Genomic DNA, 26,172 nt, shown 5'->3' with positions numbered 1-26,172 from the left:
GGTGCATAAATTCAGATGAAAATGAAACCAAGTATATTAAAATATGATTTGTATTGTAATTAGTTGTAGACATATGTACACCCGTGAGCGATATGAAGGTGAACAGCCCTCTTCTTGTTTTTGATGCTCCTGCAAGTTTTGGAACAAGCTCTGTTCCAGAAGAGGGCTAGAACGCAAAGTTTAGACCCTTGGCCACGTACCATTTAAGACGTTGAGAGCTAATATAGCTTTAGGGAGTCGTAAAAGAGGCAAGAAACCAGGTAAGGTGTTCACTTTCATATTGCCTGCGGGTGTACATCTTATGTAAAGACACAATGTCGATGACTAAATGGACGGGTGAATTGGGTTAGGGCAGCTTTACTCCTACTGAAAGTTCAACGAGTTGGAAGTTTAGGAAAGCTTTGCAGTAACCTAATGACATCCTTTCCCAAACAAACGAAACGACCACTCACCTTGTAGCACTTCGTCAGGCAGAACTGGAAAGAGGACCATGGAGTCAGCAAAACACTTCCACAACAGCGCACTCATTGCATGTCCCATGCCTCTGCAGACTGCAAGAACAAACTCACTGGGATTGGCGAGGATGGCGTCGGTTTCCCTGGCCACGTTGGCGTCTCGCAGCCCTTCCACCAATCGCTCGTACTCATCCTTCAGTTTCTCCGCATCCTGTTCTTTCAGCCTGCACAAAAACATCCAACTCACTTTTCGCGCAGGTAGCGTCTGAGTAGAATTGTTTGTCTGACACCGCTGTTCACTCCACATCTGTAGATTCATTTGCAAATGCCTTAGAACATTGTTGCATGACATGTGCATAGTACTATTGGCTCTAACTGGCGTCACGTTTTATGACGTGACGTCGGTTAGACCAGCACGGGCAAAGCTGCTCGGGGGCTGGCGTGGTTATGAGCTGTGCCCCTTGGTGTTGTCAAGACGTTACAACCTGGCCGTTGTAGTTGCCCCTCACCACACCCCGCAGGAGTTGAATAAGCCAGGAGAAAAGAGAAATCCGGTTCAACAGGGCTCGCGTGCACTAAGCTTGCCGCCGTACTTCCGCGAAGCGGACCTGCTTTTAAATTAAATGATGTAACGACATCGGCTTATTCCCTTTAAATATTGTTTTGAAGTCTTTTCGAGCAAAAAATTGGTGTCTCTGTGGTGTGGCCAGAACATGGTTGACATATAAACAATAAAGCAGATGCTAAAATTTCGTTGCAATATCTCTTTAACCATGGTTAAGGGTACCTGTGTCACTAGTTTATTTCTGTTACTTCTAAAACTGCAGCACCAACTAACGTATGATCTTTAAACCTTTGTAACCACCCTGCTAAAGTTCCGAATGAAACTGGCTGTATGTTATTAAATAAATTATTAATGAACTCGGGGGTTGCACTAACCACTACCATGTTCTTTAGATTACCGGGGGCCCTAATCTCCACGACGGGACCAAGCGGGACCAAAGGACTGGGACAACGCTGCCTGCTGCGATTGGTCAAAGGTGCGGGGCTGGCCAATCGCAGTAGGCGGCAATGTCCCAGCTCTTGATCCCACTACGAACATTAGGGCCCCTAGTCTGGAATCTTTTTGTCATGCTACGGGAAAGTTTTCCTGAGGGATAAACTAAAGCACCAGAGATGCACTGCTGACGTTAGGAGCAAACCAACTGGATCGCTCGAAGAACCTAACGAATGGACGTGGGTTCAGAGAAGCCGCTGAGGAAGGAGTCGCCGAATGTGTCTACTGCTTCGTAACACACCACCAAGTGGATGACTGGATGACTGTACACGTAGCAGAGCACGTTGGATAAACCTGGCTGTTGTTCACACAGAAAAAAAACAACTGAATCGACGTAGGACATACATTCATAGTTCTTTCAACAAGCAGAAATACATTTATATGAAGCCCATCTCACTACAAACACCACTTCAATCACCGAAGATTTGAAAAAAAAAAAAAAAAAAAACGAAAATACTAGAAAAAGATAAAGATAGCTGAATTTAAATTGAAGAAAATTAAAAAATTAAGAACATAATAAATTACTTTAAAATACTTAGATTTATTTATATTTATTTATTTAATAATTAAAAACGAAGAAATTAAGAACATAATCAATTAATTTAAAATATTTTAAAACAATATTTTTTTTATTTTCTTCTATTTAAGTTCAGCTGTTTTTATCTTTTTCTAGCATTTTCATCTTCCTTCAATTCTTCTGTGACCAAAGTCACAGAAGCAACAACACATTTGGATGGGCATCATCCAAATGTGTTGTTGCTCAATGAGAGAACTGACTGTATGGCCTTCGTTCATTTCAGTGTTTTATTCTTTCGGTGTGAACTATTATTACTGTACACAAGTTAATTTACCAAATTTAATTTTTGCGAACTTCGCAACTTGAATAATATTGAAAAAAAAAAGAAATAGCTGCGAATATATTTCCTTATGGTAACAAATATATAGCATATCACCCTGATTTGCAAAATTTTGGATCCGCAAAGCATTACTGAAAACTACACTTCGCCGAATTCCCAAAATATTGAGCCCACGAAAATGAAGTCATTTACAGTATTTCGGAATAATTGAAATACCACGTGAAGGGCGCTACATTCGCTTAAAAAAAAGCAATAAAAAATTCTAACTTTTTTTATTTTAATTTTTATGTAGATTAGCATTGTTTCTGGTAACAGAATTAACTAGGGCAGAAACCACCAAAGTTTCTGGACCAGTAAGTAGCTTATCTGAGGATCATGGCACTACTATGCGCCATTTAGGTTAGTGCCATGAATCGTTGCCCATTTCGTTGTCCCAGGACATGCCGTAACGGCCGTTGCTCACTCTTTGATTGTCTGTTCGAGGGTGTCGATGTTTTCACTGCTGCCATCGATGGTCCTTTTGTTGATCCGGACGCTCATGGACTCGATGCATACATTGTCTGAAACCACGAAATCAAGCATGTCGGAATACTCCAACACTGTCTTGGGGTGCTGGGGGTGACTTATTCGGATCTTGCTGAAAGCAGCTAAAAGCCCATACACGCATTTACGTTTGAGCACTGTGCGCTCAGTTACAGAAAGCGGATGCAGAGTGTCGCGGAGCACATTTGTGCGAACCATGTATACACAGTTGCGTTAAAAGGAAGTTGAGCCCAGTCAAGAGCGAACTCCCTATTGGCACTTGTGGCTCACCAATGGCGAGTGAAATCTAGGAAAATGTGGCGGCGCAAGGCAACAGCGTCGACGTGGCTGGTTTTGGGGCTATCTGCTCAGTTTGAAGCATCGCAACCTTGGAATAAGCTCTTCGTAAGTTCACTCCGCTTCCTAACAAGCAGAAGCAAGATCCTGTCTCAAGACGGGGAACTAAATGTGGGACACCGACACATGTGGACGGAGATGCAAACCTTTTCATTTTTTCTCAACTTCCAATTCGTCTGCTGCAAGACTCCGACAACGTTACCGCGTTTTGAAGTTTGGCCCAATCATACTTTCACGCAGAGGGCTACGGCGCACTGCAGAATGGAGAGCGTCATTCCTCAAGCGATTGCTTCTTGCTGCAGGGACGCCGTTCCGCACTTAAAACACGATTAGAGATCAGAGGGCTTGCACTCCTCACCGATGTTGTGTGCCTCGTCAAAGATCACAACAGAGGAACGCGTCATCTCTTTCGAGACCAGGTCGGCGATCTTGGGGTCCAGCAGGTAGTGATAGCTGTAGACCACCACGGTGGCGTGAAGCACCTGCACGGCGCAGCAGCAGGTCACAATCACGGCTGCTGTAACTATTGTCGTTGAGATTGGTTGGTGCCAACCAAAGAACTTTCCGGTGGCACGAGTTTGCGAACGCTTAAATATGGAGAGATCAGGTAGCGAATGTGTAACACCAGCAAAAAAACTATTGTCGCATGCGTGGCAGAGTCAACAACGTACCCGGCTGCCACGCGAAGGAACAGGGTTCGAACCCTGCTTGTCCTGATTCTTCCTTTCTCAGTCTTTGCTTTTCCAGAAAGTTCTAGCCAATTCTCGGTTGACGTCGTCTGTTCTAATAAAGAACATTCCTGATTGTAACGTATGTATAAAAAGCAGCGGCAACGCGCTGCTGAGAGAGTCGCCCTTACATTGCAGATGCGGGATGTACGGTCTCCTTTTTATTAGTTGCACGAACAGGCTTACCTCATTCAACGTTGATTTTAAGTTTTACATTCACCTGCTCTTTTCATCCGTGTTAACATGGCTCCGGCATTCTAGGGTCCCACCGCGCTACTGTATGACCGTTGAATGCACGAGCACAGGCGAAGTGGGCGCTTACCGCCTGCCTCGCAGTGAAGTAGGGGCAGTACTGGTGCTCCATGCCGTACTCCTTCAGGTCGTCCTGGGGGGAGAACACCGAGGTGAGGAGAACTCCTCGGAGCAACACGGGGTGGTCCTTACGAGGCTGTACACTCCAGTGGGCAGGATGAACTCCCGGCCGTGGGCGTCGAAGTTCTGCAAGACCGGCCGAAAGGTCACCACGACGTCCCTTTCCAGACACGTTGTTTACAGGGTAGGGTAAAATGGATGTAGTGTAAGCTTCCCAACTTTTGTAAAGAATCAAAACAGTAGTCAGATGACGGGAAACGAGAGGCGGTCACCCTTCTACCGATCGCGCCTAGAAGACAAAGCGCCTTTCCCCTCCATATATCATTATTAGTGGATTTACGTAGCACCACCTGGCTCGCGTCTTGCAGCGTCGCCAAGTGCGATGCTGCAAGCTGATGCTGATGATGAGCGCAACACTAGCACACAGCGTTGCCAAGACGGATGCATCTGTCGCTTTGCGGTGACTCTCGTCAAGGTTCGGTTAGCCTGCCGCTTGGGACGGGTCGGGGATATTCACTAGTGATGACGTCAAATGCAGGTCTCGTCTCCTAGCTGGTCCCGCCTCAACTCGCTTTTTGGTCAGTCAAGAAAGCAAAGCACCTTCGACTTTATTGTTTTACTCCGGTGGAGAGGGGAAGTGTCTCCTCCGCCCCAGAAGCAGAGAATGTATTATACAAGGTGCTAGAGTTTACAAACAGTTTCAACGATAGTGGCGACAAGTAGGTAGGGTTGTGCGAATATTAGAATTTTCGTATTATAGTTTCAAATAATACGCAATTCGATATTCGCTACGAGATGAACTGCAATATTTATATTTTTCGAAGTGTTGATCACGGCGGGTTAGTCCCGTAGAGTGCGCCTCTCACCGAGCACCCATGCACTGCAGGGAAGCAATACGCGCGGAGCTCGCGGGCGTTGCTTTTTCGCAGTACGCAGGTGCTCGGTGAGAAGCGCACTCAACGGGGCTGAACCGCCGCGATTGTGCAAGAGTACAAGCTAGGCAGCGATGTCTTGACAACTTGCATTCACTATTCCTGCCTGTTTCATTTTTTGTAAAATTTGATATTAAAGAAAGAATATTAGCTTATAGCAAGCAGATTTATAAATCCCCTCGATTAGAATAGCTGCAACAAAGTTGTTTACATGCCACAGTTCATAAACATAAGAAAATTAACAGAATTTAGAAATGTACAACTAGAATGCTAAGAGCAACCTTCAAGAGTTCAGCTGCATTTTCGTGTAAGCATGGTGCACAGCAGTCAAAGGCTTGAAGAAACTATTAAATATTCAATTCTAAGATATTCAGCCAAAACCACTTTTTGCTTCAAACTCAAAGTCCACTATTTGCACATGTCTACTAACAAGCAAAACAACATGAACACTGACAAACAAAAATAGGACTTGACAAAAAAAAAATCCTCACTATTAGTGTTTGACAAAGTGGCAAAAACAGCATAAACAGCACAAAAAAAAAATAATTAGTTCTTAGACAGGGTTTCGTAAATATAAATGGTGTCCCAAACAGACCTTCCGCTGCAAAACGTGCCAGAAAAATCGGTGCCTACACATAAAAAGTTAAAACTTTCACCGAATGCGCACTGAGCAGGTCAGTTTCACTGAGTGAAATTTCAAGGCACAGTTCTCCTCCTTTAAAATGACTAAAGCAAAAAAACTTGCCAAGGTCAAGGTTGGGCCCATTCACAGACAAGTGTTAGCGACATATTTACTTGGGCCACCATCTGCCAATAGGTGCGGCGAGCAGATGACACACTCTGTTGTCTGCTCACTGTACTTATCGGTAGATGGCGCCACAAGTAAATAGCTTCGCTAACTCGGTCGTCTGTGAACGCCCGTGGACCTTGACTTTGGCAAGTTTTTTACTCACATTTCTGGCAAATTTTTTACTCTCAATTTTTACAGAAAGAGAACTACGCCTTGTAATTTCATGTGGTAAGACTGACCTGCTCAATACACATTCGGGAAAAGTTGGAGCTTTTCATGTGCAGGTATCGAAATTTCTGGATCATTTTACGATGGACGTTTTGCTGGACACCCAGTACAGCCTAACTTGAGAAAAAATAAATGCATATATTTCGTGTTCACACTCACGAGAACTATGCAACATCTTAGCATGTGGTTCAAAACATCTGCAAACGAAGAAAAATCGGCGCTTGGAGGCTGTAGTCCGTTGTCAAGCAAGGCGTTGGACGAATGTCAGCACAGTGGCCGGGATACATGGACACTTTACGTTCTAGTATATATTAGCCACAGATAAAAAAAAGAAGTAGGTTTATCTTTTCTAACCTTCAAAATATCTTAAAAAAAAAAAAAAAAAAAATCTTTTTTTTTGGGGGGGGGGGGAAGGGTTTTGACATCATGACATTAGCCCCAAGATTGAACAGGCAAGAGTTCAGGCCTCCGTGCAGGCCTCTTTCAAGGACAACACATGTTTAAACGGTACATATTTTAAGAGGTGTTTCAATAGATGATACAGTTGAATCTTGTTAATTCAAACTTGAGAGGGACCGAAAATTTGTTTGAATAAAGCAAAGTTTGAATTACCGCGAGTTTCCTCTCATAGGATGGGAGCTGCATGTTAGTTTGAATTATCCACAAGTTTGAATTAGGAGAGTCTGAATTAAAAAGATTTGACTGTACATATTTGTATAGACCATCTGTTTGACTTCCGTATGCATGTCCTGTATAAAAAGAATATTAAATATGATAGTTATTGTGTGTATCCGTGAACGCTCCGATTTGTTGTTTTACAAGCTGTTTTCCTGAAAAGATCCGTCACTTAATTCCGTTTCACCTCACGATGCAGCGCAGCGGACGCTACGAGCCATCTCAGCGCTACGACCGAATCACGTGACTGTGCACCCGTGTGCATCACTGCCTCCCTCCTGAAGGTCACGTGGCACTCAAACAGCACTGGATGTGTTTCCAATGGCTCGTAGCATCCTTTGCAGTCCGTCGTAAAGTGAAATAAAGTACCGTAAACTACCTAATTTTCGTAAATTTCGTGACTCAAACAATGTTACAAGATATAGATCCTGCGAATATATTACCCCACGGTGATGAATGCATAGCAAACCGCTCTTAATCACGAAATGTCCTGTCCGCAAAATATTTCCATAACTTGCACTTCGCGAAGTTTATGAAATATTGAGCCTGTGAAAAAGTCGATTTGTATCGTTTTGGCAACAATAAAGAAAGAATGAAATCAACAGGCCCTCAAGCTGGGATAGGGGGAGGGGAGGGGGGTCATTTGACTCGCCTCGTAGAAGGTACAAGAAGCCGCCTGTGAGGCCGGTCCGTCCGCAGAGTCGCCCGAGAGTCCCCGCTTGTACGGTGCCGTCAGTAAGTAGCATTTCCCGTCCACCACGTGACCGTCCCGCTCCTTGCTCACCTGTCGCAAAAAAAGGACAGTGTTGCAAAGGAAGTGTTCTTGATGGGGACACTGAACTCTCAAAAGACATTTTCTTAAGTGCCTGAAAGAAGCGATTTTGAAATGAGCTTCTGTTTCGAAATGTCAACCCCAAAATAGAAGCATTTTTGGAATCGCTCCTTGCTCAAAACATTCACTTTCTCGTCTGAATAATTTGTACGAACATAAGCCATCTGTATGGGTTTAGGCTGGGGCAGCATTGTCTAGGATGCTTCTACCACTTCGCACAATCGTAAAACTAGATTTTAAAATACCCTCGGCATTTCTTGCACAACATGCAGCGTCGGTATCCTCCCGACTCACCTCGGGGTGAATGCAGAGGTTCTTCCTGGAAGACAGGCACAGACCCAGGACGTTCATGTCCTCTCCGGTCTCCTTGTGGTAGTGCTTCAGCAAGCGACGCAGCTCCTCCACCACCTGCCAACACCACACTCCTATCAAGATCAACAAACTACAAAATTAAAACCAACCCATCTTTTTTTTTTTCTTTCTCTGGATTATTAGTTTGTTGATTTGCCACGTGGGACTCCCAGAAGACATCTTATGAAGCTATGGTCCCCGAAAGCGAGGGAGCTGCCAAAGCTTGCGAAATTTCCCTTGCCACTACCTGCCTCGGAGAATGACTCGTCGCGCTGGTTCAACATTAGTCGTTTATTGACTGTAATCGACGTGTGCCGAAACTCAAAAAGCCCTTGCGCATACGCTGCACCAGCCTTTTGTCAGAGGCAGAGCACCTCTCACATTGTCCACTGAACTTGGCCACCTCACGGTGGAAATGAACACAGACAATCTAATGTGCGAGCAACCTGGTTCAGCCCCTTGGATCACCAAGTTGCCCACAAGCTAGAACTGTATGCACTCTTCAGAATTTACGAAAGGCGTTGTAAACGCATTCCATTTATGGGGCCAATTTGCACTCTCCTCCTTTTACAAAAAGAGCAAGGAAACCACTAAAGGGCACACTGTGAGGGTTTTGTAAATAAAAGCCATCACCGTCAAGAAATGACATCACCTGAGACCCTCCACGTCACAGAGTCACGGAATGTTGTGATGTCACATGAAGTCGCAGCATTATGTGACACTAAGATCATTGGGACAAGAGGTCACAAAAGAACTACAAATGCTATGCACTTAAGAGTGCCTCTGTAATGACGTCCTGATACCAAGTGTACGCCCACGTCGCAATAAGCACCCACCCCCTAATTTTTAAAACATAATGCAGTCAAAGTACATACAAAGTGCGCAAGCCAGTATATTTCTGAGCCCACCGATCTAACCGAAGGGCTTGTCTACATTAGCCGCTTCTCCGTGAAGTCAGTGCAAAGCGGTAAAGCCTGACACTAGTAATACGAGAGCAATGTAGCTGCTTTAGAAATACAAAATTTGGAGCACCTTTTCAATCTCCGGCAATGTACGGGAGCAATAAATCAGCTTGGACACCATGGCTGGATTGGCCTGAAATCAGACGTTGCACAAGAACAAGACTTGTCAAACTCACAAGAATTTAAGTAATGTGGCAGGACACACATTTCTGTGACTGCCTGGGAAATATTCTGAACGGCATATGTTTAGACACGCGGGAGTGACGTGGCACATTTTTTTCTCCAGGTCAATATATCTAGAAAGTCCAGTTTTTGGGGGAGCATGACCATTGCACAGAAATAGTACAAAGAATGACGATGAGAGTTTTAACAGCTTTGGGGTGAGAGGCTGAAAAAAAATGTATAGATTTTCATAATGTAGTACTGCTAAGAGATAAAGAAGACTTTACAACTTAGTACCTATATATCAAGGGTTAAAAACTCTACCAGTATATAACAGCTGATTACAAAACATGGCAGAAAGCATTGCTAAACTTTTTTGCCTGTCAAATACTAAAAATACATTGCTGCTTAAATTCTCAGGCATACAAAGAAAATAAGAAAGACTGGGGTAAGTTGCCGACCTTTATATAGGATAAGATGAGAGACAACAGGGTGACGGTCTTTCCAGTTCCCGAAGGCATCTCAAGAACTCCATGACCCTGCAGAAGAACACAGAGCGAAATAAAAGCCTTCAAACTTAATGCTGAGCTCTTTCCAGTGCTCCAAGTATGCACATAAAAAGCTCACGTGAGGTGATGCCATTTAGAGCTGAGTACACGGTCTCAATCGCACTTGCAAGTTCACAAAAGTAGACGCTTATTTGGTAGGTCTTGGCTCTCAGTGGTTAAGAGTTTAAGTGTTTCTCTTATCACTATGGCTAGGGTTCCGTCCAGACGTAAAGATAGTCACTAGTAGAGTTCCGTCCAGAGGGAACCACTAGAGCTTCGTCCAGACGGAAAGTTAGCAAGCCCTGTAGAGTTCCTTCCAGACAAAACAAAAGTCATCACTAGAGTTGCATACAGGTGGAACTCTAAATGCCACCAAAGTTCTGTCCAGTCGGAAGAAAAACCTGGCACTGAAGCTTCTTGAAGTCGAATGCATTTGTCCCAGCAATCCTACAACATTTCTACTGTATCTTGAAAAAAAATGTTTGTCTAAACTCTGCAAACCATGCACCTCTGGTCTCTATTACCTCATTACCCATTAAAAATCTCCTCCCATGCAGGTGTTTCTTCCATCTTCTGAAGAGCCTGTAGTCCCTGGGAGCCAGATTCAGTGAATATAGTGGATATTCTAGCATTTCCAAAGCTTTTTTTAGGAATGGCATCTATTGTAATGCAGGACCTGAGGCTGGGTGCATTTTCGTAATGAAGGAGCACTTCTTTAGAGTAGAATGTTGGGCTAGTTGGTTTTGGAATACATTTTAGCGCTTAAAAACAGGGACAAAGAGGCGAGCGCACTGTGCTGTCTGTTTCTCGCCTCTTTGTCCCTGTTTTTTGAGCGCTAAAATGTATTCCAAAGAGCACTTCCTGTCTCAACTTTCCACCACGTTTCTCCTTAATTGCAGTACAGTTGAACCTCGATTTAGCGAAGTCACCGGAACCCCCTAATTATTTCGTTAAATCGGGAACTTCGTAAAGTCGAGAAAGACATACTTCGGGATAGGCTGCGCGGGGAATCCGAATTTGTTCGTTAAATCGGGAAACTCGTAAAATCGGGTTTCGTTAAATTGAGGTTCAACTGTACATAATTTTGTAATTACGCTTGCATAGTAAGAACCTGTTATTGTGGCTCCAGCTTGTAAATAACACTCCACAAAACACCTTTTCCATCCCAAAAAACCGACCAAGCTCGTTATTGTTACTCTAGCTTGGACAATAAGAAACAATATTCTCTACTGGGCCAATAGGGTGGAACAAACCAGACTCTACTGCAAATGCTATTGCTCCGTCTGGATGGAACTCTACTGTGTCTACTATCGTCCCGTCTGGACGTAACTCTACTGCACCTGCTATTGTTCCGTCTGGATGGAACTCTACTGCGTCTGCTATTGTTCCGTCTGGACGTAACTCTACTGCACCTGCTATTGTTCCGTCTGGATGGAACTCTACTGCATCTGCTATTGTTCCGTCTGGATGGAACTCTACTGCGTCTGCTATCGCTCCGTCTGGACGTAACTCTACTGTACCTGCTATTGTTCCATCTGGATGGAACTCTACTGCGTCTACTATCGTTCCGTCTGGACGTAACTTTACTGCACCTGCTATTGTTCTGTCTGGATGGAACTCTACTGTGTCTACTATCGTCCCGTCTGGACGTAACTCTACTGCATCTGCTATTGTTCCGTCTGGATGGAACTCTACTGCGTCTGCTATTGTTCCGTCTGGACGTAACTCTACTGCACCTGCTATTGTTCCGTCTGGATGGAACTCTACTGCATCTGCTATTGTTCCGTCTGGATGGAACTCTACTGCGTCTGCTATCGCTCCGTCTGGACGTAACTCTACTGTACCTGCTATTGTTCCATCTGGATGGAACTCTACTGCGTCTACTATCGTTCCGTCTGGACGTAACTTTACTGCACCTGCTATTGTTCTGTCTGGATGGAACTCTACTGCGTCTGCTATCGTTCCGTCTGCACGGAACTGTGCTGCGTCTGATATCGTTCCCTCTAGACAAAACTCTTAGACACTCTATTCTCTTATGCCACAATATTTGTGCTGTGGACAGAAGGGACAGAAGAAAATGGACAAAAACCGTCTTTCTTCTGTCCCTTCTACTTTGTCTTCAAGGTTCCTTTTAAGGCTCACGTTGTAAACATCATGATTAATATGGATCAGCTCACCTGCACTTTAACTATTTATTTTTAAAGTTATCTACAAGTCCGCGAAAGGAACCAGCTCGTTTGGTAGATCTTTACTTCCAGTTGTTACGAGCTTAAGTGCTTCTCTTGTGCCCCGTTATTTGCATCCTCATGACCATCGTAGTTCTACGTTGAGACTTAACAACAGAACGAATCCGGCACTAGCACGGGATCGACTACATTCATTTCCGCTTACCTTTGCATCGAGGCACTGTTTCAGTTCCAGCATGTAGGAATACTGTTCCGGGTAGATGTATTCGTAAGGGAAGAACACCGTAAGGCCGTCCACGTCGATCCTGCGCATAAAATGTATCCGCTATACCGATTGACTCCTTCAATTACCTCGTCCCCACGGAAGCCCGGTCTGACGAAGGAACGAAAATTACACTCCTTGCTTACCTCATTTTGGTTGTTGGGCGAGCGCACGCTTACAGCGACCAGCTCAGCTTGAAATCGCCTGCTCTGTAAAACCTGCAAAGCCCGACTTTCACGACGAAAAACTGTAAAAACCAATACACCGGCAACGCGGCTCCAACGATCTCACCGATTGAGACACCATGTGCATAAACAACAGCATGTTGGATAGCGTTGGCTAACCGTGACACATATCCAATCCAATTGATCCAGTCTACGTTCGTCTAAAAAGTCTCTCTACGATGGAAAGTTCCAACTTTTTAACCGTTTTAGTGTTTTAGTCCTCTATCCCGTTGTTTTAGTCGTAGCTATGCAGTAGCTGCCACTCCTTATTGCTTTGTCTTTTTTTTACATTTTCACATCTTCCAAGGAATAATGTTTTGTTGTGTTAGAGAACGACATCTGTCATCGACATCAAGCCAGATCCGCTCCATTTCGAATTTCTGACTGGTCTCTTCGTTTTACAAGACGGCGTTTATCGGTTTATCGGTCGGGGCATTTACTTGGGAAACTTTGGAGCCCTATGGCCGAAGGCGGCGAGGACTGGGAGCTGTGCAAGGAGAACATCCAGCCTCTGAAGCAGGGCCGCGCAATGTCGTCCCTGCAAGCCGCGCTTCAGGGAAAGGACACCGTCCAACAAAGGCGAAGGTGCGTCGAGCATTAACCCCCCCCCCCCCCCCCCCCCTCCCCTCCCCCTTCAGTGGCGTAGTCAGCCCTCCTCGAAAAACAAATCCCGGCTACGTCACTACACTTTCCTCCTGAGGAAGGGTGGTGCATGCGTTCGGGTTGTGGCCCAAGATGCATTGACAAAGTTTATTAAAAAAATCCCACTTTTGGGCGTTCCAATTTTGTTCTGGGATGGGGAGCGGGGGAAATGACATTTAGACTGAATGGCATCTGTTGTGGTTGTGAGCACTGACTGAGGCTTGTTCTGCTTCTAGGAATTTTGAGGAGGAGCTGAGGACCTACTCCGGGGAGGATCCACTCGATGTCTGGCACAGGTGGGTCTGCCTCATCTCTGGTTTAGTTTGGTGGTTGTCAAATCTCAACAGCTCCTTGCTGCGTCTACGCAAGTGAGGCTAGGGACAGGCACGCAGAGCCTATCCAGACTTCTCTGTGCCAGATGGGACTGCTTGGTGCTTCGAGCGATCGCCTCAGAATGTCTGCGGATATTTTACTGGGAAGCACGGGCGACGTGTTGCTAGCAACTCAAAAGGGCTGTCTTTTTATGCCGTGGAGTGTCCTCGAAAACCATTAAACTCTTCCCTTAAAAACTGTCGTACAAGACCCCTCCCCAGTAGCCTTCTCTTCAGAAAGCGAGTGAAGAGGCCTCTTTGGTGCATCATCTGGTGGGACCTTGCCCTCCCATACGGTGTGCAAGTTTGTCCGCTTCTGGTGCACCTCTTGCGTTTCGGTATCCACCCGATATGCCCACATGCTTATGTTTCTCGTCCGACCTTGGGTGATAACAGCATGTGGCTGGCTACCTAACCATAGCACATTATTTATTTTGCCTTTTGATTGGCGTGCCTGTGTTCCAAACCGCAAAAGAAACATCCTGGGACACTTGCCCACTGTAACTCCGTTTCACCTCACAACATACTGCAGCTGATGCTAGGAGCCACCGGAGCCAATCCATAGAAAGGAGGGTGTCACATGATCTTCTCGTTGGGCAGAGCGACTAACAAAATCGCGTGTTAAGCTCCGAGCAATTGATGGGCTGCTGTAGTTCAAACCGTTTGCCAGAGTATGCCGCAAAGTGAAACGAAGTACGGTGCGATAAGCGCATGTTTTGTTGTGTTTTAGCTTGCTGTCACTGAGGGTACCCATTCCCCTTTATATAATCACATGGACTGTCTTTTTAGAGCGCAGCTCTTAGGCGCCCGTTTCCGGCTTGAGCGGCGTCGCCGTTGCCGGTGCATTATGGGTAAATTTCCCTGCTAAATCTAGCGGAAATATTTCCCCGCTAAATCTAGCTGAAAAATTTCCCCGCTAAATCTAGCGGAAAAGTTTCCCCACTAAATTTAGCGGAAAAGTTCCCCTGCTAAATCTAGCGGAAAAATTTCCCCACTGAATCTAGCGGGAAAATTTTCCTGCTAAATCTAGCGAAAAAATTGCCCCACTGAATCTAGCGAAAAAATTTCCCTGCTAAATTTAGCGGAAAAATTTCCCCGCTAAATCTAGTGGAAACATTTCCCCGCTAAAACTAGCGGAAAAATTCCCCCGCTAAATTTAGCGGAAAAATTTCCCCGCTAAATCTAATGGAAATATTTCCCCGCTAAATCTAGCGGAAAAATTTCCCCGGTAAATCTAGCGGAAACGTTTCCCCGCTAAATTTCGCGGAAAAATTTCCCCGCTAAATCTAACAGAAATACTTCTCCGCGACGGAAAAATTTCCCCGCTAAATCTAGCGGAAAAATTCCCCCGCTAAATCTAGTGGAAACATTTCCCTGCTAAATCTAGCGAAAAAATTCCCCCGCTAAATTTAGCAGAAAAATTTACCCGCTGAATCTAGCGGAAAAACTTCCCCGCTAAATCTAGCGAAAAAATATTCCCGCTAAATCTAGCGGAAACATTTCCCCGCTAAATTTAGCGGAAAAATGTCCCGCTAAATCTAGCGGAAAAAGTTCCCCGCTAAATTCCCCGCTAAATCTAGCGGAAAAATTTCCCCGCTAAATCTAGCGGAAAAATATTCCCGCTAAATCTAGCGGAAAAATATTCCCGCTAAATCTAGCGGAAACATTTCCCCGCTAAATTTAGCGGAAAAATGTCCCGCTAAATCTAGCGGAAAAAGTTCCCCGCTAAATCTAGCGGAAATATTTCCTTGCTAAATCTAGCAGAAATATTTCCCCGCTAAATTTAGCGGAAAAACTTTCCCCGCTAAACCTGGCGGAAAAATTTCCCCGCTAAATCTAGCAGAAAAATTTCCCCGCTAAATCTAGCGAAAAAATTTCCCCGCTAAATCTAGCGGAAAAATATTCCCGCTAAATCTAGCGGAAAAAATTTCCCCACTAAATCTAGCGGAAAAATTTCTCCGCTAAATCTAGCGGAAAAATATTCCCGCTAAATCTAGCGGAAAAAATTTCCCCACTAAATCTAGCGGAAAAGTTCCTCTGGGGGTCACGTGACCCCCCCCCCCCCCCTCCCCCCCGAGATCACATGACCGCACCCCAGGTCACGTGACCCCCCCCCCCCTGAAAACACGTGAACCTCAGTACCCTTCCCTCCTCCTCCTCAAGAGCTGCGCTCTAATTCGGCGTTACAGGGAGTTGTAAACGGCTTTCATTTTTTAGAAGTATACTATAAAAGGGCTTAAAGGGGTACTCCGCCGATTTCTTCATGGTCCCTGATTTGCTTGAAATTTTGCTAAACTCGCCAAACATCGCCAAAATAGTATCCCAAATATTGGGTCAAAATAATTTTTTTTCACAAAGTTATTGAATTCACAATTTTGGTCCTCACTGTGTTTTTCAAACTGAAAGTCTCTACTGGCAACAGCGAAAAAGTGACGTCACTGGAAGTGTACGGGTTCACTCTTTGGACTGTAGAATTTGTTCCCAACTGATTCGAAGCAGTTTCATGGTGTCAAATGAATGCTTTGGAAGCTCGCTCCAGGACCCGCGCTTTAGCACGGAACAAATGATTGGCATATTCTATTTTTTAGACTGCTCGCCCGACTGGCAAGCTGGCCTTCCACTGACGTCACGGCACTGAAAAGGGCGGGTATATTTGAATGTTGGTTTTTGCATCGTTTTCCTTTGCCGATTTCGCAATAACTATTAAGAATTTCACGATACTAAATAGCATACCAGAAAGCGTAAAGGCCAGGGAGTCAGAAAATATAGATAGTTGAGGTAGCTCAAAAATCTGCGGAGTACCCCTTTAACCTCAATCTTTTGTAAATCTGAGATCAGTAGTAGTAGTAAGACACGTTTATTAGGTCGGAAAAACTGGGGGGGTAAAAGAGAAGGGGCGCGGCAAGAGCTAGGCGCGCCCTGGCACGTGATGCACACACACACGGTGTGTGTCATGTCAGTTAACTATTGAAATTAAAAGCTTGGCAAGTTGGCAGAAGCAGCCACCTGATTAAAAGGGTCAGCCATATCTGTTCATTCCATCCAGGTACATACTGTGGCTGGAGCAGCACTTCCCCCGGGGCGGTCACGAGGTGAACCTGCAAGAGCTTCTCGAAAAGTGTATCTCCCTCTTCGTCACAGAGAGCAAGTATACCGACGATCCACGCTTCGTCGACGTCTGGCTGCGCTACGTGAGTGTTCCCCCGAGCAGGGTCTACCTAGAGTGACCGTGTTGGTTGACACGCTGTTTATGAGCAAGCCAGTGTTTGCCCACATGGAGTGTAGGCAGTGTGCTTGTGAAGAAACCAGATTCATCTGCACGTGCTTGTCGCACACAAAGACGCCAGCAACGCTAACGGCAACAATGCCGACGACAACAGCACCGATGCAGCCGATTCGGGTGCCAGAGTAACGACACTATAGACAGATTAAGAGCTCAGGGCAAGCTCTTTGCACCCCTTTCCACTGTAATAGAGCAAACGTTGGAGAGGTGACCTTCTCTCCAGTATTTGCTCTGCTAAAGAGGAAGGTGTTTGGTATTTGCAATAATTCTGAAGTTATCAATCTTTGATACCAATTTTTAATGGAGAAATGAGCCACGCGCAAACGTAATGTTTGGTTTTCTAGGATGCTGAGAGCCCATAATTTGAGTCATGGCCATAAATAGACAATCGCAAGAAGTAATTTAGTGCCCCTTTAGGTAAGGCGGATTTTCAGGTTTTGCTAACGTTGGTGCCCCCGTATTGTCCGGGGTCCGGTCTCCTCTCCCGCAGGCGGACATCAGTTCCGAGCCCGAGGTCGTGTTCAAAGCGATGTACGACCGGGGCGTAGGGGCGGGGCTGGCACCTTTCTACGTGAGGTGGGCCAATCACAGAGAGGCAGTCGGGGACTCCAAGAATGCTGCCAAGATCCTCCGCAAGGGCATCACCAGGAAAGCCTACCCCAAAGAAACCCTGGAGGCACAGCTCAGGTGGGCAAGGGCATGTGCCAGCCTTACCGTGGCTCGTATTTTGTGGCGCACAGCACTGACTGCTGCAAAATAATACAATCGCGAGTATGGTGTCTGGAGCGTGCCTCCGGCTAATGTGTTTACCGCATCCTAAGAAGCGGTCCCTCGATTTCCGCCCGATGACGTCCTAAAACTGTCATCGTTGTTGGCCGCGATCCTGCCGGTGCAAGAGCGGCGGTGGTGGATATGACAGATGCCTGTTCTCCGGTGGGTTGCTCTCCATAACGATTCTCCACACAAACTCTGACAGCGGCACTGGTAATCGCTCGTCATTTTCGCCGGAACTTCAACGACCAACTGCGGGGATCGTGACATCTGACAGCACGGCACACTGGCTCCCGTGGCGTCATTTGTCGCATCCTTCGGGATTACTTTTGATGCGTGGGTGGTATAGGACGCTAAACATGTCGGTCAGATACACGTTCCAGATGCCTTTGCTTTGCTGTCGTTTATGCTATACATCGCCTCAACGTTGACTGCAGCAAAGGCTGCGAGTGCGAGCGGGTAGAATTGGTTGGTGGTTCTTCGGCACGAGTGTTTGTGTAGCCGGGGTGCATCAAAAAGTGGAGGGATTGTGCTCATAGCGTTTGCTGCAGTCCACATTAAGGTGAGGTGGTTTACGTCCATTTCCTTCTCATTAGCGAGGGGTTGACGTTGACTCGAATGGAAATACTAAAAGCGGTAGTGATGCCAGGACAATACACAACAAACTCATTATGCCTCATCGCTTTAGCATATTACTCATTAAATTTGTTAAATGTTTCAATGAATGGAACTGCCTCGATGTGTCTGCTTTTTTAGAATATAACTTGTGCATTTAAGTGAGTTGTTACCTTCTACGAGCTTGCCCTCCTGATTTTGCCTCATGGCTGGAGGTGCATTCTAAATATAAAGGGATATATTTATTTATAAATACACGTCCCAACCAAATGCGTAGGTGCACATGGTTTAATACGCTACACAGGAGCGACATTCCCCGTTGCTGCCGGGCAGTTATCCAAATATTTGAGGCAAACGGAGTTTGTGCTGCCACATTTTCCAGGCACCTCGAGGCCCGTGTGAGCCGCCAGGTGGCGCAGCAGATGATGGAGGTGGGCGAGGAAGCGGCAACGACAGAAGACAACCGCAGCGTGCTGGCAACCCTGAAGCAGGTCGGAAGGCGGGGCCAAGTGGGCACCGAGCGTGCCTTGCAAAGGGGTGAGTGCGGCGTCCAATCACGAGACTGCGTTTCGCGGCAAATCATAGGCATTGACATTGGGGCATCTTGAGAGAAAGTATGACAGAGAGAGTGGCAGAAGAGCATACAAAATACAGACCTTGCAAGTGATGTCTTGCTGCTCCTTTGTGCATATGAAAGTGATCTCAGGCTGTATGGTTCCTCTGGGATCACCAATGTCCGCATCCAGGCGTCCTTCAAATTTTTGAACCTTGAGGAACGCCTGTCTGCCTTCAATGGCAGCCGAGGAGCCCCACCTGATTTTTGCACTGATGCAACGAAACAGTGCAAATAATAAAGGCCCGTTCACACTCTTGCGACCGAGTACGACTGAGAGAGACGAGATCTCTTACAACTTCTTAAATGTTTCTAGAATGAGGGAACACACTGACATTGTGGCGCCATCTATGCGGTGACCCTAGAACTGCATTTCACAAAAGCGAAGGTTTTGCGGGATTTCCGAGGTCAAATGTGCGTAATACCCATAGAAAGGCTCGTTTATAACATTGACAAAAGCTTTTCGAGCCAAAAAAGAAAGGATATTGCGCGAGAAATAAAAAAAACTATGCCGGACCGCCGAGTTTACACTGCTTCCCAATAGATGGCGCCAGTGTGTTCTCTGGTTTAAGAAGTTTTAAGGAACCCAGGTTTAAGAGGTCGCAAGCAGTCGCAAGAGTGTGAACGGGCCTTAATGGACACGAAAGGGGAGTACTCACAGTTACGTATCGGTGAATGGCTAAGATCCGAAGAAATACCGCTTAAACTGGAACAACTTGGGGGTAGGGGCAGTTGAGGAAGTTTGAGAACCCGGGGAACCCCAAGGTTCCCAGTAACCCAGTCTGAGAACCCGCGTCTGTGCCCCACTGTTTCGGAGCAGCCGTAATACATGGGACCTTTCCCTCTAGATGGTTCTACAAACTCTACGATTCTGCTCTCGTCTTTAATCCCCACGACCGACCTCCGTTCCAGTGGAGGTGCAGGGGGGTGTCGGGGGCAAGGCATTGGGCCACGCCGGCAACAGGGCGCCCAGGGTGCTCTCCAGAGAGAACCCGGAGGGAGACGATGATGTGTTTGTGCGCCCGGCGGCACCTGCCCCGTTTGTGGTCGCCGCCGAGGGGGCCAAGGAAAACGCCAGCAGGCCGGGCAAGTGGACGTCCGCCAAGGTGGGGAGGCGGGCCTCTTTTTTTTTATTAGCGCTCGTGCTTCAAGGGTCAGGGTTTCTCATTGTCCTGAAAGTTTAAAAGAGAACTAAACCACTTTCTGCAGCGGTCTATTTGTGGTTGCGACTCCATCTAACTTGAGCTTCGTCGGATGAGGAGAAGGGCCTCTTCTCATCCGACGGCTCCCTCTGGTGTCTGCGACAGTTCAGAGGTATTCAATCTTCTGTACCGATTTTAATAGAGAGAAAGGGGCCGTGCATGAATGCAATGTTTGGATTTTAATGATGCTTAGAGCCTATAGCTCCAGTTACGATCATAAATAGACGACTTCAGAAAGCGGTTTAGTGCTCTTTTAATAAGGCAGTAGCTCTCCGCCACCGATGTTTTCAGAACCCCTTCTGAACCGGAGGGGAAAAGAAGTATATCATTTACTATGACAAAAGGGTAAACTAAGTAAATTAATGCTTGCAAACCCTACTTTGAAGTTTTGAGAAGGAGAATAATGAACCCTACCCACTCAGCACATAAGGTTTGGTCTATTTGGCTTTGTGCGGTAGCCAGCATAAGGAAAAATGAGTTTTATTGCTCGGCTTGACTGACGGTTGAGTTGAGTCTAAAAACGTTTACCGGTTCCTCGCTGTGTTCTGCAAATGCCGAGATGCCGCACACAGACTACACACTATAGCGCTGCACACAAAACATGAGGTCACGTGATGTCAACGTCCTGCGATGTCATGAGGCATTGCGAACACCACAGAAGATCTTTGCACTAAATTTTGCCGAGAAAGTTTCCCTTGCATCACGTGACATTGTGACGTCGTGCCATCACTTGCTCAAAACACACCCTGTTGTCCGCCGTGAAACCTTGCCAATAACAACAGCCACCGTAAAGAGATTCGGGAGGGTAAACATAGAACAAAATATAAAACAAAATAGAGTTACTGAGAAAAAAAAAACAGAAGCTTTTTGTCGTAATTTGACTGTTTAGCTGTTAATGTTGGATTGAATTCAGAGATGACGTTCATGCATGTTTCAGTTGATCGAGGAATAGCCTCAAAACAGGCAAACACCTTTCACTGCTTCTTTTGCAAGGGTTGTGGTGATGTCAGAATGCGAAGCTCTAATTGGCTCTGATTGAAGGATAGTGGGTAGGCCTCAATGCTTAGCTGCCTTTGAGGTCTACCTACTATCCTTCAATCGGAGCTCAGCGTTCTGACGTCACCACAACCCCTGCAAAAAGAACCAGACGAACTTGCGCTCCGCATTGTACTTCAAAGCAAATTTTCCTTAGGATTCTTACAAAAGCCTGCTAACTTTTATGAGAATCTTGAGTTTCATAACTCTTTGATAAGAGCAGAGAGTGTTTAATTTTAAGTTCCTGCTGCTCTGGACGAGCTGATGTTCAATTGTGCGTTTTTGAGAGAGCTTTTTGTCTTTAGAGGGTGCTCTCAGCCAGTCTAACGGAACGGGGCGGGTCTTGCAGGTGAGGCAGGTGACTAACAACGTGGCGGCCGGTTTCACCATACCTCAGGATGAAGCCCCCAATGATCCAGTGCCTGGGTTAGTCCTTTAACTGTTAACGTCGCCGAGCGATGTCTTTAAGCTGTTGTCGTCCGCCTGTTTTCAATTTTATTTAAGAGCACTCGGACTGCAAGGGCAAAGTACCTACCGTTGTATCCCAAGAGATGCCCCACCCCCCTATCTTCAACTTAATTTGCTTTTTTTTTTTTTTTTTAACACAGAAAGATAGTTGATAATTGCGATGTTTGGATCAATGATGGTCTTGGCGTAAATGTGGTGAGTAAACTATTGCGGAATATAAGCAAACATTGCTGTCTGGGATTTACATAATTATCTTTGATTCATTGTCCCTTGTCTCAATACCAAGTTTAGCAAGGGCACATGACCTAAGAATAGCATTTTTTTTTTTTTTTTTACATTTCTTGGGAGCAAAGTGAAAGTTAGCCCACTTCATATTTCCACCCGAGTTGCTCTCGAGTTTTGCTGTGCTATCTGTCGGGATATTACGGTAGTGAGAGTGCTACAACATGGAGAGGACTTAACTTTACCTTTCCGAATGGGCGCTCAAAAAGTCTTCATTTCCTAACCTACATTAATTCTGGAGGGTTTCCGCATATTTTTAAGCTGCGACCAATAGTGTGCGTTAACCGGGTGCCCTCTTTTTGGTTCACGATTTGTGGCCCGTCACATTCTCTGTTGGGTTTCCAGTCACCTTTGGTGAACGAGTCTTTGCTTGCAGCCCACCAGATTGGGTCCCGGGGTCATCCAAGGCACTCAGGTACGTGAGGCTCGCTGTCGGATGCCGCCTTGCGGCATTCTGTTCAAGTGCTGTTTTGTCCGTAACGATGTGTACATAATTGTGTTCCGCGTATGTTTATACAGCCGGAACTTAATCTGCCTGAGTGGGTATCTTAGTTATAGATGAGAAATTTAGCCAGTGCAGCACAACTGGGAGCCTGGCGTCTTTAGCGTGCACCACGCAGTAGTGAAACACGACCGCATGCCGGTACGACACTTGTCCAAATCGAAACGGACAGGGATGGGGATTGAATCCAGTATTCACGGGTCCCATAGCCCGGGCTTATGCTCCACGTGCTTTGATCTGCGATGCTCTAACACCCTCGACCGTTAGACGCTCTACCGACAAAGCGATGCTCTGATGCACTTCTCGGGCTGAAGCTTGCCTGTGCGTTGCAGTTGGACCCAAGATTCAAAGTCATGTCCAGTAAATTGTGTCGTTTCTCGGTGCAACGACTTTCAGATAGGTTGCAGGCTTTCAGCAATAGAGATGCGGTGAAATTTTGAAAGTCACTGATTTGCCTCAAAATAGGTTCAGCGCATTAATATCTGAATTATTAACCCAAACTGTAAGTCTTAGTAATTATTTTTTTCAAGGGTCTCCTCTTCCACATGGGGTCGGAAAGGTTGAGAGGGAGAAAACGTGATGTAAGATGAAATATGGGGCAATACAGGGGCATTACAGCTTTTTCCTAACAAGTTACAAAAAGTTTAGTAATATAAAATTACAACTGGCCTAAAAAAACTATCGAAAAATGCTTAAAATACTTTTTTTTTGACTGCCCTATCAACTTGCCAGTTATATACAACGTGTTACATTGCCCGACTGGAAAGCGTGGAATAGTTTGAATGTTGGTTTTGGCGTCACCTTCATTTTTCTTTTTTTTTTATAGCCATTTTGAATTTGGAGTTAATAAAAGAGTAAAAGGAGTAAAAGGATACTCCTTTTACTCCTTTTACTTTGGTATACTCCTTTTACTCCAAAAGGAGTAAAAGGAGTATACCAAACATATGTTTAGTGTGGGTTGCTCAAAAAACTGCCAGAGCTGCCTTTTAAAGAGATGCATAGATAGAAGAATTTGCACTTGGGGTCTTCGCTCACGCACAAGCTGTTGCGTTGTACAGGGCCATTTTTGCGCCGAAATCGCTCTATACTTCCCCGCACTGGCGCACGGAGGACATGGTGCCGACTTGATTTGCAACCATCCAATCGGGAGTGTGTGCGTGCAGCGTCCAGCGCGGCCGCGAAGAGCGGCATGTCCCGGCGTCGGGGTTCATCCTGGTCCAGAATCCGAAGGAGCGCCCCATGTACAACAAGCTCAAGGTTTACGGGGGCACCAGGGAGCTCCAGTTCGAGGAGATCCGCTGGGCCAAGATGCTGGCCAAGGAGAAAGAGCAAGGTGATCCGCCGGACCTCCACGTTGTCTCCTCCCGTGGTTCGTCCGTCGAACGGATAGACGACCCCGCACATGCCGCGAAACCTACCACGGTCCCTGCAAAGAGAGAAACAACTGAATACCGTTTTCTATTCCAGTAGCCACAATTCTGATTTGCTCGGCTGCCTTCAGTTAGAAGGATGATTGTCTGAAACATTGGTTCTCGAATCTTGATCTCGAGGAAAGCTAATTTCTTTCGATTGACAGCCACGGTGCCCTTCTCTGTCTCTGCACCGAGTTAGGTAGCCTAGATCCCTACAGACCTTGTGAACAGTAATGCACACAATGGGAAGCTTTGGGTACATAGTTTAAATATCAATGGGCGACTTGGATATTCTAATATAGTGATTAAACAGGAAGAACGGCTTTCTTAGAGAAAAGGACAGCGTCGGAAGTTCGGGGAAACCTCGAGCGTGCTTTGGGGAACCCCTGGGTTCCTAGGAAACCTGTTTGTGTTCTGTCCAACTCCTAGGTCATGGGTTCTCAAACCAGGGTCCTGGGAACACTGGGATTCCCCAGAGTACCCTGATCTGTTCCCCCCGCACCTAAGCGAAGGGTTTTCCTAGTTTAAACACCATTTTAGCAGTTCTGAGTCTCCCACTGATGCTTAACTATGAGCCAAACACCGCCGGACACTCGTTTTTCTTTGTAAACTTTGTCAGCTCCGGAACTGCTTTACTGCATCAGTGTCAAAACCGAGAGTCAGTCCTCGGTTATCGGTCAAGGCAGGTAACGGTTCCTCGAGATGGGAAAGTTCTGGGGGAAGCTCTCGCAACGCTGAAGGTTGCTGTATCTCACTGCTGAAGAATTTTAGCTAGTTTTTGGTATCTTCATGACGGACTGGGTCTGCAAAATTTGGAGCAACTTAAATTTTTTTTAACAAACTTGACATAATTTTTTCTTTTTTCTCGTTGCAGAGCGCCTGGAGCGTGAGGCTGCGAAGGACCGAGAGGTGCAGGCCTTGCGATTGCAGGTGGAGCAGATGCGAAACGAGCTCGCCGAAATGCGCAGGCTGTTTGTACAGAACAGGCGAGTCTCCACCCCTTCTCTCTTCGTCTCGATCCCGTTTCGTCGACCTCAAAAGACTTCCAGAGTTGCTTTTGAAGATAAGATTCCTTCTCGGCTTTTTGCCCACGACCTCGCCGGTGATATTCCTAATTTGAAAAAAGAAATTGTCCTTGCTCGAGAGTGCGTATGCAGGTGGCGCCCCTAAGTGTGCCGCATTCCAGAGCCGACACGTCTCAAGAAGGATCCTTTCCAGAAGTTGTAAGGTGGTGGCGGCGAACTCACGATGGTACGCTTGAGGAACCCCTTGGAGTTCAGTTTGAGAGCCCACGCTCTGGTGCAGTGGTTCTCAACCACTGATGCTTCGCGGACCCCTTGTAGATCGGCGGAGATGATGACCCCGTTCGTGGTGAGGGGAAGGGAAAGGTATATGTTAATGACGATAATGATTTAATAAATGGATATAACTAAGGACTGTGTGAAGTAGACTTCTTTCATTGAGATACACGAGAAAACTCACCCGAAAATTGGAACGTTTCTTCTCAATTTGAAAAAAGACAACTTTTATTGCCGGGCTTAACTAATGAGGCAGGGCTTCACTGACCCTTATTTGAGAACCTTTGCTCTAGTGATTACGGACTTGCTCTACGAGAAGTTTGGTGATAGACGATCCGTAGTTCGATTTTGATTGTTGTGTTGGCAGCGCCGAGCGGTGCATTCATTGCACTTGTCTCTCGACTTCTGTATAGGAGCGCACCTGTGCAAGAGCAGCAGGTGATGAAGGAGCAGATAAACCTCCTGGAGCAGAGCATCCTCATTACAAACCGGTCGCTGAGGGTGTCTGCACTCCCCCCCGGTGAGTGGACGCTCGCACACGGGGCGAGACGGCGGATTTTTGAAGAACGCCCGTTTCAAGCATTTGTTCTGGAGACTAGACTTGATGTCAGGCATCTTATTGCTTAAGAACCAGCCGAAGTAAGCTCTCTGAAATCTCGATGTGGATCCGTAACATCTCATTTCTATGTCCACCGAGACACCTGAAATATGTCATCCTAGAGGAGACTTAAAAAACTGCATTCGTAAAGAGAAAAAAAAAACACAAAAAGAACATGCACGATTTCCCGAGTTTTTGACGTTGCATTCCTCTGTGCTGGAGTTCGGTTTCCATATAACTGCTTTTTTCAACAAATATGCAGCTCAGCACCCTGTCTGAGTTTTTCAACCGTGTGAACTGAACATGGGGTCTCATATTTTTTAATTTTATTTTGAAGTGCAGTGCATTGACAGCTTTGGGCTTTTGTGCCCGTGGGGACAAAACCTTGATGGTAACATCAAGCTGATTACGTCAGTATTCACATGACGTCGTCGGCGATTCAAAAGATTCAGCGTAACATCTTCACGTGAACACCATCACAATGTCGCGGTGCTCATGCAATGCCGCGAGCGTAACATGACGTTATGTGACACCGTGATGTGACGCGACACCGTCACTCCACATGACCGTACGCTTTTCC

The 26,172-nt window shown here is 46.0% G+C and overlaps 2 protein-coding genes across 2 annotated transcripts in view; one reads left to right on the top strand and one right to left on the bottom strand.

Annotated features, from left to right (window-relative positions):
* LOC8023672 (general transcription and DNA repair factor IIH helicase subunit XPD) overlaps window positions 1-12,591 on the bottom strand; it is a 28,593-nt gene extending 16,002 nt beyond the window's left edge. Inside the window, 12 exon segments of the mRNA XM_040207687.1 lie at window positions 453-476; window positions 570-679; window positions 2,833-2,929; window positions 3,607-3,730; window positions 4,299-4,361; window positions 4,421-4,474; window positions 7,626-7,757; window positions 8,100-8,213; window positions 9,189-9,251; window positions 9,742-9,819; window positions 12,220-12,319; window positions 12,423-12,591. Coding sequence (XP_040063621.1) covers window positions 453-476; window positions 570-679; window positions 2,833-2,929; window positions 3,607-3,730; window positions 4,299-4,361; window positions 4,421-4,474; window positions 7,626-7,757; window positions 8,100-8,213; window positions 9,189-9,251; window positions 9,742-9,819; window positions 12,220-12,319; window positions 12,423-12,427 — 964 coding nt within the window. The 5' untranslated portion in view covers window positions 12,428-12,591.
* A 261-nt stretch (window positions 12,592-12,852) lies between these two features.
* On the top strand, window positions 12,853-25,871 carry LOC8023671 (mitotic checkpoint serine/threonine-protein kinase BUB1 beta). The gene is made up of 12 exons (XM_042288613.1): window positions 12,853-13,085; window positions 13,379-13,438; window positions 16,560-16,704; window positions 17,287-17,483; window positions 18,565-18,719; window positions 19,708-19,901; window positions 21,382-21,458; window positions 22,159-22,197; window positions 23,448-23,617; window positions 24,571-24,682; window positions 25,408-25,514; window positions 25,855-25,871. The coding sequence occupies exons 1-12, from the start codon at window positions 12,961-12,963 to the stop codon at window positions 25,869-25,871; spliced, it is 1,398 nt and encodes a 465-aa protein (XP_042144547.1). The 5' UTR covers window positions 12,853-12,960.
* Window positions 25,872-26,172: the final 301 nt, after the last annotated feature.

Source organism: Ixodes scapularis, unplaced genomic scaffold, assembly GCF_016920785.2.
Source record: "Ixodes scapularis isolate PalLabHiFi unplaced genomic scaffold, ASM1692078v2 PGA_scaffold10__122_contigs__length_95168666, whole genome shotgun sequence".
Taxonomy (NCBI): domain Eukaryota; kingdom Metazoa; phylum Arthropoda; class Arachnida; order Ixodida; family Ixodidae; genus Ixodes; species Ixodes scapularis.
The sequence above is the reverse complement of the archived record's forward strand: the minus strand, read 5'-3'. Positions and strand labels throughout refer to the sequence as shown.